Source organism: Rhinolophus ferrumequinum, chromosome 8, assembly GCF_004115265.2.
Source record: "Rhinolophus ferrumequinum isolate MPI-CBG mRhiFer1 chromosome 8, mRhiFer1_v1.p, whole genome shotgun sequence".
NCBI classification, from domain to species: domain Eukaryota; kingdom Metazoa; phylum Chordata; class Mammalia; order Chiroptera; family Rhinolophidae; genus Rhinolophus; species Rhinolophus ferrumequinum.
Window position 1 is genome coordinate 709,211 of NC_046291.1, and position 11,281 is coordinate 720,491.

Here is an 11,281-nt window from a genome sequence, read left to right on the forward strand (position 1 = left end):
TGGTGGGGAGGCCCTGATGTCACAGAGGCCCTGAGGCTCTGTTTTTGGGGTGAGGGTGTGAGGGGGAGCCCAGGAGCAGGCCCCCACCTCTAGGGGCAGTGCAGGCCTGGGTGGGCGGAAGTCCTGTGCCTTGGGCCAAGAGACAGTGTGACAAGAGGGAGGAGCCCAGGGAGGCCCCCCTGCTGCCTGCTCTGTGACGTTCCTAATTGTTAGTGACTGACTCACCTCACTTCAAAGGCTTGGTCCACGTTCAGCTACTTAACCTGCTGCACCAGCCGTCACTCTGGGACTCTGCTCAGGGGGAGCTGGGACTGGGCCCCACCTGTGGCCCTGCCCGTCACCAGAGCAGCTGTCTCCTCCCAGTCTCTGCAGCTCCCAGTCGTGCTCGAGAGCTGGCCCGTGCCCTGGCCCTGCCATGGCCGTGCAGGTGTCCCTGTGGCACCACTACCTGCGGGCCATCCGCTCGCGGGGCGCGGCCCGGGTGCAGGAGTACCAGCGTGCGGAGGACGTGCTGCTTACGGTGCTTGAGCACCTGCACACCCTGGACCCCCGCTTCCTCGTGGATTACTCCCGAGACCTGGAGGCCTTCCAGTTTGCCTTGCGCTCCTCGGACGGCCCGCTGGACATGGAGGTGCCCCTGAGCGTGGAGGCCGCAGCCCTGCTGGTGGAGGAGCCAGAGGCCGCCCAGACCGAGGATGGCCCCACGTCCTGCCGCCTAGGTGTTCCCAGGGGAGGGGCCAGCCTGGAGGCCTGGGTGACTGACGACGTCTTCACCGCCTCCTCGGAGGACAGCGCCAAGTGTTTGGGCCACATTGTGCCCAGCAAAGTCCTGCATGTCCTCAAGGACCGTCTGGTGGCTGCCATCGTGCACTGCAAGCACCACGGCCTCATCACACCAGGTAGGGGCACAGGGGGTGCTCTTCACACATGAGTGCACACAGGTGCGTGTCAGGGGCACGCCAGCTGGGGAACATCGCTCTGAGGTCATTTCTAGTTCCGAGAAGACATATGTCATATTATTGAAGTTTTACATGGTGATTTTGGTAGTAACGGTTAGCGGCTAGAAACTGTGACCAGCACCTTGTTTTCCAGTTAATCTGCTTGACGAGGGTCCCTGCACTGTTCTGGGCAAGTCGTTCCATTTTCGGTCCCAGCTGCACGTGACAGTCCTCGCAGCTGTCCCCACGTCAGGCATCTGGTCACACTGTACTGGTTTGGGAGGACTCTGTGCATGCATGTGTGTGCGTGTGTGACTGCAAGATTGTGAATACATGTGCCACACGCGTGGGCATGTATGTGTGTGAGTGTGCACACGTGACTGTGGAGGGTGTGCATACATGCATATGTGTGCACAGGTCTGCTTCAACTTCGGGTCCACTTGCTAACTGGTGTCTTGGACCCAGAGTGAGCTCTGTGGCCAGGTACTTTCAGGTGAGCCAGGGTTCTGGCCTCAGTCTCTCCTTCGGTGCCTTGTTGATGTGAAGTGGGGGGTGGTGAGCCCCAAGGTCGGCAGGGGCAGACGTAGTGGGCAGGGGCTGCCCGGACTAGGAGGCGTTGGAAGGACAGGCTCAGCCTGTGCAGGGCCCAGGACAGCAGGGGCCCAGGGTGAGGAATTCCAGAAAAAAGACGTCAGCTTGTCCTGGCAGGCAGTTGGGGACTGAGGCAGAATGCCCTGCTTCCCGTGGGAGGGACAGACGTGTGGCTGCCACCTGGTATTAGTCTGGCCCTCACATCCGCTGTGAGAGCAGCAAGTGGGATGGTCAGCTCACCTGACAGCCAGTGACCTGCCCTGGTGGCCAGCGTGTCGAGCCCCAGTCTGGCTGCACATCCAGGCTCGGGCCCACCTGGTGGCATGGGGACCTGAGCCATCTGGACCCACAGGACCAGCCTTTCCTCCTGCGTGCTTCCTGTGGGCTCTGGGGAAGCCGGGAATCCGTCAAAAAATGGCTGGACTTCTGGATAGATTTGTAACAGGAGGGGTGTCGCCCCACCCCGGCCCCTCCCCGGACCTGCCTGGTTACCTGGGGCAGGTGACACCACTCAGGGGGGTGACAAACATTGCCCTCACAGGGTGGCCGAAGGCTGTCATTAAGAGCCTGGCCCGCAGACATCTTATCTGATCATCTCTGAACTTTCCGATGCTCACAGGCAGCTTTGGCAGGGCCCTTTCTGTCTATTTCTGTGACCTAATGTGGGGATTTCCGCCCTGTCACCTGCAGGCCCTTCTCCGCAACTGGGAGACAGATCCACCAACTGGTTGAGCACAGGCTTTGCCCAGCCCTTCAGGCACATTCTAGGCTGCCAGGCCTCTCCTCACGGTCCTCAGGTCCCACCGTCCTCAGGTCCCCACCATCCTCATGTCCCCACCACCCTGAGGTCCCACCGTCCTGAGGTCCCCACGGTCCTCAGGTCCCACTGTCCTGAGGTCCCACCCTCCTCATGTCCCACCATCCTCCAGTCCCCACCGTCCTCAGGTCCCACCATCCTGAGGTCCCGCCGTCCTGAGGTCCCACTGTCCTCAGCTTCCTGGCTGAGAACGCAGCCACACCCAGGGGGCTGAGCACTAGGCACCCAGGGACATTCCGAGCATAGCTTCCTGCCACTTCCCTTCAGAGAAGTGTGCAGCTCCAGGTGACAGCGTTCAGGCTGCCCCTGGGAACCGGTGAGACCAGGCCAGACTGAGGTGGGAGTGGCTGGAACGCGCAGCCGGTGTGGTTGGCTGCCTCTCAAGCCACATTTCATGGACAAAATGTGTGACCAGTGGTAAATAAGGAAACGAGGCCACCGCGCCTTTGCCAGACGGGTGCCCCAAATGCTGAACGGGAGAAGCTGGGGATCACTGAACCCCTCTCTCCCTTTAACTGGGGAAATTGAGGCCCATTCAGGGGATGGAGTGGCCCTGGTGGCAGGAGCAGAACCTGGGCCGGTCCCCGGAGCTGCCCTGCAGGAGACTGGAGGGAGGGGTCTGTATCTGGGGCTTGGGACTCCTTCCTGCAGGACCCCCAGGGCCATGGGTGGGCCAGGGCGGATGGCGCCTGCTGTGGGATGTAGAGGGTGCAGCTCTCACACTCACAAGCTGTGGAGACCTTTCTCTAAGCCACACTTAGGAGACTCCCTTTGGGACAGGCCTTTGAGCTCCAGCTGGTCGGGCTCCTTGACCTCTGACCCAGCGCCCCCACTGGGCTGGGCTGGGGAAGGTGGGGGAATCTGCTCCATGTCTGGGACAGTGTTGGTCAGGGCGTGATGTGGGGGCCCCCAGCTGCTCAGCTCGCCCTCCTCACTCTCTCTGCTATTAATTTGTTTGGGGGACAACTGAGGGCCCTGGTGCCCCCCTCCTCCCCAGCATTATGATCCTGTGGAACTTTCCTTCCTGGGTGGTCTGAGAGTGGGCGCTGGGCTGGGTCCTGTGGGGTCTGAGTGGGATGGGACGTGGGAAGTGTCTCAGCTAGAACGTGCTGTCCCCCACCCCCCAGGGTTCCGAGGGGCATCCAGGATGGCATCCTTGTCTGCCCCTCCGCCCACCCCAGGCCCTCAGGGGCCCTGCATGTTTTGTCCCGCCCACAGACCTGTCTCTCACCATCCCAGCCCTCCTGGGAGGTGTGTCTGAGGCGGGGATTCCTAGGCACCAGAGGGGCCCTCAGGGAGGCTTGGAAGGAGCAAGAGGCGTGGGAAGGAGAGGGCAGGTGTGACCAGGAGTCCAGCCTCGGCCCAACACTCCTGGACTCTGGAGCACAAGTGCCAGCAGAGGCTGCCCCCAGCCTCCCTCACTGGCTCCAGGCTGCTGAGTCAGTGGGACCCACCTCGCGCCAACGCTGAGCAAAGTGGCCCCACAGCAGACTGTCCTCTGCAGAGGGATTGACATGACCCCTTAGCATCTCGGGGGTGGGGGGGTATGAGTCCAGGAAAGGGCACCCACCCCCAGTCATTTCCTAAAGACCGAGGAGGCATTGGGGTACAGCCTGGCAGAGAAGCCACTCAGAGAGAAGTGCTAGAGACCCTCCCAGCAGAGAACTGCTAGGTCTCAGAAGTGCCTGGGGCATGGGGCGGGGGAGGTTGCTGGAGGATGTTGGCTGTGCAGGACCCTTCAGGGTCAGGCGGGTGGGGGCATCGCCTGGGACCACTGGCCAAGAGGACCCGGCCTGGGGCAGCGCTGCTCCTTTTGGAGGTGGCCTGTCCTGGCCCAGCTGCTGCCACCCTCCTCCTCGCAGCCTTACTTTACCCTGTCCCCTCTTAAAGACCCCCGTTTCCAAATAGTCGCAGTCTGAGGTGTAGGGAGTTAGGGTTTCTACACATGGATTTGGGGGACACAATTCTGCCCATAATGACTGTGCAGGTTTGTGCCAGGCCAGCCCCATGCCTGGCTGAGCTTCTAGGATGGACACACGTTGGGGTGGAGGGGCCTGCAGGTGGAGGCTGGGCTGGGGCAGAGAGGGTGCAGGTGGGGGGTGGGCAGGGCAGTGCGGGCTGAGTGGGCAGTAGTGGGGGGCCCTGGAGTGTCCTGGCAAAGGCTGGGCCAGACACAGGTGAGAGGCCAGCAAATCGGATCATTGCAGGTTCTCTGAATGTGGACAGCCTGAGGGAGGAGAAGCTCGGCCTGTCCCTGCTGGTGTCCAGTGGCTGGAGAACCATCCGCTTCAATGTCGTGCCTGTGGTGCGAAGGAAGCACCGGGTGCCTGCCCTGGAGGGGGCACAGCTGACGCTCGGGTTCCCTGAAGGCAGCTTGAAAAGGATCGTGGGCCAAGGGGTGGCCCTTGTGCCAACTAGTGCCCAGCTCTGGAGGTAGGATGCCCCTCGTGGGTCGGCGGGATCCTGGGGCGCGAGCAAGAAAGGGGTGCCAGCCCGATGCTCCCCTCACTCGAGGCTGGAGGAGCTATGGGGTTCCCTGCCCGCCCCTGCCCTGTGGCCATCTGTGCCACGCTGACTGTGGGGTCTCAGGGGAATTTGGGACCTGGCCACGATGGTCGCTCCCTGCTGCTAGCATCCCCTCTCAGAGCTGCGGGGAGTGGAGCTGTGCCCTCTGCCACCCCAAGAGTGGGCCAGTGTCTAGTTGTGAGGCGAAGCCTGAAAGTGTGGAAGGCCGCCCTGGCTGGGACCCTTCATTACCCAGCCTAGTGCCTTTGCTTCAGGTGGGAAAGCAGCAAAGAGGACAGGTGACTTGTCCAGGGTCACAGCGGGTTCCCAGAGCAGCAAGGAGGGGTCCCCCCACAGTGACGGTGGTCAGAGTCAAACAAGACGAATTAACACTGAGGTCCGTCCAAGTCCCCATCTGGGCTGCTCTTCCCAGATTAGTGTTCCCTCCTTTGGATGTCCTGGGAGCCCCAGCAGCACCTCCTTGCCTTCTCAGGTCCCCCAGTCTCTGCCCCTGCACCTTGTGAGGTGAGGGTGGGGGCCTCTGCACGGAAGGGGAGGCCTGGGTAGGTTGTGTGAGAGGGAGGGAGGGAGTGGGGAGCATGAGGCAGAGGCTGAGCACCCCTGGAGCCCCATCCAGACCTCACACTGCTTAATAGCAGCTCGCCTGGCCAGGGCGACTCACGCTGCCTGCTCTCCTGCCTGCGTGACACTTCAGGAATGCAACACTGTTCAGGTAAGCGGGGGTTGCTCTTATACTTAATTCTTGAAAGTCAATGAATTCTGAAAGCTGGCTGTGCCCATCTATGGTTTTCTGCTGCAGAGCGCCTGGGAACCCAACCCCACCCACCTGACCCACCTCTGCACAGAGCAGGGGCTGCGTCCAGGGTTGTAAATGACCACCAGCCACGAAGAAAGGGGAAGGGCTGGGCTAAGCAGCCAGTTTTGCAAGTAAATGGGAAAATGGCCTTTTCTATGCCTTGTCCACCACGGACTCAAGGCATGTGGGCAGCTGACTATCCAGCACTGAGGCAGCACAGAGGGGACCCATGAGGGAGCTGTCCCCTGGCCCCACCCCTCAGTCACTCAGCAAGCACACGGTGAGTGCCGGTGGTGATCTGTAGCTGCAGGCTGGGACGTCACCCCTGCCAAGCTGGGGTGACTCCACCCACACCCCGGCCAGGGACCAAGAGCTCCTGCTCCACCCTGGGCCGGTGAGAGTGGCACCTTCCTGTCCCCACAAAATGACCTGACTGACTGACCAATGTCACCCTAATAAATTTAATACATTTTTTTTAAAAAGTGTGCAGCTGGCCTGGAGGCTCCCCAGGGCCCTCTGTTCTCTGGGCCCGGCGTCTAGTTTAAGTGAAAACCTTTGTGTGTACTTCCTGAGAAACTCATGGGAGCGGTCTGGCGGGGGCCATCCCGTGGGGCTCCCCATCCTGCGTTGGCCACAGAAGCCGGGGAATTTCCTTTCTGGGGAGAAGCTGTGGAGGCAGCGTGCCTTGGACGCTGGGCGGGTGCCAGGAAGAAGCGTCAATGCTGACCACAAGTCACCGGTGTGTCTGTCTGGGCTCCAGGGTCTCCACCGACGACCTGCTTACCAGGCTACTCAACGTCCTGGGCTCACTCCAGGGCCACCGCCTGGACAGCCTCTCTATCCTGGACCGGGTCAACCACGAGAGCTGGTGTGACGGCGGCCGGAGCCCCGGCCTGAACTTCGGCCACCTGAAGGTACGTGTGGGGGCTCAGCGGGCCCGCTCCCTCTCTGCTGGGCCCTTGTCTGTAACCCGAGGCCCAGGGTAGAGGCACCCGGCTTGGACCCTGTGCCAGTTCTGACTGATGGACGGCCTGTGGCCTGGTGAGCTCCGCATTAGAGGACTCTGTGTTCTCGCCGGGGTTCCCAGGAAGTGAGGCCCAGGCTCACGGGTGACATCTGGCGGCAGAGTGCAGTGGCACTTGAGACCCACATTTGCCATCCCAGGGCTGCTGACCTTGGGGGTCCTCCCGGCCCAGCCTGGGAGCTTGCTCTTCAATCCGACCTTGGAGTTGGGTCACACAGAGCCAGCATTCCCACCAGCCCGTGTCAGCTGTGGGAGCCGCCGCCCTCCCGTCCCAATGCCCCTGCCCTCAGCTGGAGTCTGTGAATGTTACCTGGGATCAGCCCAGGCCTGGCTCCCCTCCTCTGCTGCTCACTGGCTGCTGTGACACCTCTGGGAACTTGTCCTCCTAGGGCTCTGTGACGTCAGGTGATGAGAAGAGCAAGGCAGGACGGCCCTGGCTCTGGGGGGCGGCGAGTGGGCTGTGGAGCCTGGGGTCTGTGCCTGTGGCGGGCGCAGTGGAGGCCAGTGGAGTGTTGCTGCGTAGATCATAGCGGTGGGGGTTAAGGGAGGGGTGGCCTGGCCTGGCTCCTGAGAATGCGCCCCATGGGTCCCTGTGTGACCTCAGGCCACTCACCGCCCCTCTCAGGACTCCATCCCCACCCCTGGGGGGGGCAATTTCTGAGGGGGTGTCCCTCGGGGTCTGACACACTAGCTCCAGAAATGAACTAGGGGTTAGGGGGGCCGGCAGAGGGAGAAGGGTATGAGGACACAGCAAAGCACCTGTGTGAAGGAGGGGTTCCCTGGCTAGGGGGACTCAGCGTTGGGAGAAGGTGCCTGGGGTGACTGAGGAAGTCCAACTACGGCCTTCAGACGTATTCCAGGCCCCGGCATCCTGGGCACACAGACGGGCTGGGAAATGCCATGGAGTAGGGCTCTGTAGGACGGGCCGCAGGGTATGAGCAGGAGTTCGGGGGTGGGGGGCATGAGGAAGGGCCCAGAGGAAGGGTAGGCAGTGCAGCATCCTTGAGAAGGACCCTGGCGGCTGCGTGGGAGCACCCTGGAGGGGAGGCTGGGGTGGCCTCCTGCCGGCCTTGGACTCAGCCCAGGGTCGGGGCATCCAGGAGGCACTGGGTGGGGACAGCAGTGGGGGAGGGGCTGGGATTCACGCTGGGACACCCTGGGGAGGTGTGAGGGGTGGGGCAGGAGTGCCAGTGGGGGTGTGGGGAGAGTGAGGGGCGGGGAGGGCCTGAGTGCCGTCCTCCTGTCCTTCTGCAGACCGTGCTGCTGTGGGCCTCGGTGCTGTTCCCCGCGCCGGAGGACTGGGCAGAACTGCAGGGCGCCGTGTACCGCCTGCTGGTGGTGCTTCTGTGCTGCCTGGCCACCAGCAACCTGCCCCACTTCCTGCACCCTGAGCAGAACCTGCTGCAGGACGCCGGCCTGGACCTCCGGGCCCTGTACCAGCGCGTGGAGCTCTTCGCCAGCCAGCCCGAGGCGGCCCTGCGTATCCATGTCACCCACCTGGGCCAGAGCCCCCCGCCACGCCTCAGCAGTGGGGTCAGGGCGTTGCTGCAGCTGCCCGCCAGTGACCCCTCCTACTGGGCCACTGCCTACTTCGATGTCCTGCTGGACAAGGTGGGTACAGTCGGCTGAGGAGCGTCGGGCAAGCCCAGGGTCACATGCAGGTGGGGACAGAGTCTGGTCTGCTCCCCCGGGACAGTGAGAACATCTATGGGGAAGGATGTGCCATCTGGGGGTCAGATAGGCCATGAGTGCCCCCACCCACCAGTGGCCCCATGGGCCCAGGGCCGCTGTCTGGGAACCAGGGCAGCACGTCCAAACCTGCCGCCTTCCCCCGAAACCACTCCAAACCCACACTGAGAGCGCTCAGAGGCCTAGCGGCTACCCCGGGCTCCATTCCTCACGGAGGGGCGTGGTCTCCCAAGCTCACAGGCCGGTTTCCTGCTGCATCCCCGGACCCAGGAGTCCCACACCACATACCCTGGCATCTGGGGCTGCTTGGCTGCTCCACCAGCTAGCTGCCCTTCTGGAGCCCCAAGGTTCCGCTATGTCTACTAGCCGACCCCTCCCCCACCCCAGAGAGCCCAGTTCTGTTCTTCCCACAAGGGCAAGCCCACCCTCCCCCCAAAAAGCCAACATGGTCTCGTTCCAGGGCACATCCGCGCATGGGGTGGTGGTCGCGGGAGGGGGACACTCAGCACTCAACAAGCACCTGGCAGGGGCCTTCTCTGTGTCAGGCCCACCCAGGGACACCTGCCTGTGAGGAAGGCAGCGGGGGAGGTGCTGGGCGGGTCCACCTGCGGGAGGACCATCCAGGCAGAGACCCAGAGGCAGGAGGGCCTGGTGGTCAGGGAGCGAGTGTGGTCCCACACTGTGTCCGGGGCCCTGTGACAGGCTCCCAGACGTCTCTGTGACCGCTGTCCCCACCCACTCGCAGTTCCAGGTCTTCCACATCCAGGATAAGGATCGGATCTCTGCCATGCAAAGCATCTTCCGGAAGACCAAGACCCTGGGAGGTGAGGACCGCTGAGTACGCTGCCTGGGCTTTGCCACCCACTACACCACCCCACGGAGGCTCCCAGGACGTGGGAAGAAGGGAATGGGTTTCATATTGAGCCGGTGATGGTTGGTGGAGGGACCTTGTCCCCAGGGACTGCCTCAGACAATCCAGGGGACGACCTCATGGGAGTCTGAGTACTGGACAGCGGGCCACCTGGACAGCGGCCTCATCTGCAGGGGCAGGGCCTGGGATGAGGTGCTGTGTATTTCATGTGATGCATATTGATCCATCCTGTGTGAGGCCATCAAGGCTGAAAACCAAGTGTTTGAAGAAGCCCTGGGACCTGAGGGCTTGTCCCCCCACCAGCGTCGTGTGCTACGCCATGTGATGAAATGCTATATATCTGATCCTGAATAAATGAATGCATGTCTAAGGAATACGGTTCTTGTACCTTGCCCCATCTACCACGAAGAACAAAGACAGGGCCTGGTGGCCTCTGAGGATTTTGGAGATGGTGTCACCCCCTTGGAATTGTTCATTTACTGGGTGGCTCAGAGGCTGTTAGTTCTGAGTGGGCCAGAGCACAGGTGGGCTATCTAGCAGGTTCATGGGCTGGGGTGCCCGTGGCACAAAGGGCACCCTGTGGCATTTCTGGGAAACTCTAACGTGGAAGCTGAGGTTCTGCCGCAGAGAACTACTTGCTTTTCAAAGCGACGCGTCTGGTAGGATGTGGGCCTCAGGGGAGAATGAGCCTCGGCCAGGAGATCCCCAATCACTAGGTGACCTGAGCTGCCCATCGTGAGCTGTGTGTTATAGGCTCCTTGCCTGTGATCCGAGCAGGAAAAATCAGTAAACGGCATGAATAATGGGAAAGAAGGAGTAAAACTGTCATTATGCATAGACAACTTGATTATTTACAGAGAAAGCCCTAAGGAATCTACAAAGAAACCTCTAGACTTTGTGAATTTAGTAAGGTCAGAAGATACTGGGTTAATAGAGAAAAATTAGCTGTACTTCTATATATGAAAAATAAACCACTGGAAATGAAAATTTTTAAATACCATTTACAAAATAGCAAACACCTAGAAATACATCTAACAAAAGCTATGTGAGATTCTACACTGAAACTAGAAACATTGCTACATATAATTTTAAAACACCTAAGTTAATGTTTAGGTCTTTAAATTTTTTTAATTAAAAATGTGTAATATCTTGGTGATTTCCATTGTGCTTAACTTGATACATAGATTTAGTGCAATTCTCATCAAAACTCCAGCGAGCTCTAGATGATTCCAGATGATTCTAAAACTTACATGGGAATTCAAAGGATCTAGGGTAAGAAAAACAATCTTAAAACAACAAAATTGGAGGACTTGCACACCTTGATTTCAAGACTCATTAGTATAAAGCTGCAGTATTTAAGACAGTTTGGCACTGAACCAGGATAGATAAATACAACAAAACAGGGTGGGGAGGCCAGAAACACACCTGTACATATGGTCAGTTGACAAAGTGGCCAAGTCAATTAGACGTGGAAACTAAGTGTGTACCAAACGTTGCTTGAACAACTGGATACCATCAGCCTGGATAAAATCGAACTGTGACCCATTTTCCACTGTATGCACAAAATTAACGTGACGTGGATCATAAACCTACACATAAGAGCTGACACTGTTGTTTCTAGGAGAAAACAGGAAGATATCTGCAGGACCGCAAAGAAGGCAAATGTTTCCTAGACAGGATGTGAACAGCACAGACCATTAAAAAAAAAAAAAAAAAAAAAAGGATAAGTAGGACTTCATCCAAATTTAAAATATCTGCTCTTTGAAAGACATGATTTAGAAAATGAATAGGCGGGTGGCCAGTTAACTCAATTGGTTAGAGTGTGGTGCTAATAATGCCAAGGTTGCCGGTTCAATCCCTGCATGGGCCACTGTGAGCTGCGCCCTCCTTAAAAAAAAAAAAAAAAAGGAAAGCCACAGAATAGGAGAAAATACTCATGCACACGTATCTGACAGAATTCAGAATCTATCAAATAACTATCACAAATCAGCAATAAAAAGATGAAAATCAAATAATGAGAGCAAAATAC

General features: G+C 59.2%; 1 protein-coding gene across 1 annotated transcript; it reads left to right on the forward strand.

The window, feature by feature from the left end:
- The first annotated feature begins 213 nt into the window (after window positions 1–213).
- On the forward strand, window positions 214–9,631 carry MAB21L4 (mab-21 like 4). The gene is made up of 5 exons (XM_033112370.1): window positions 214–899; window positions 4,554–4,779; window positions 6,429–6,582; window positions 7,947–8,303; window positions 9,127–9,631. The coding sequence occupies exons 1-5, from the start codon at window positions 416–418 to the stop codon at window positions 9,217–9,219; spliced, it is 1,314 nt and encodes a 437-aa protein (XP_032968261.1). The 5' UTR covers window positions 214–415; the 3' UTR covers window positions 9,220–9,631.
- Window positions 9,632–11,281: the final 1,650 nt, after the last annotated feature.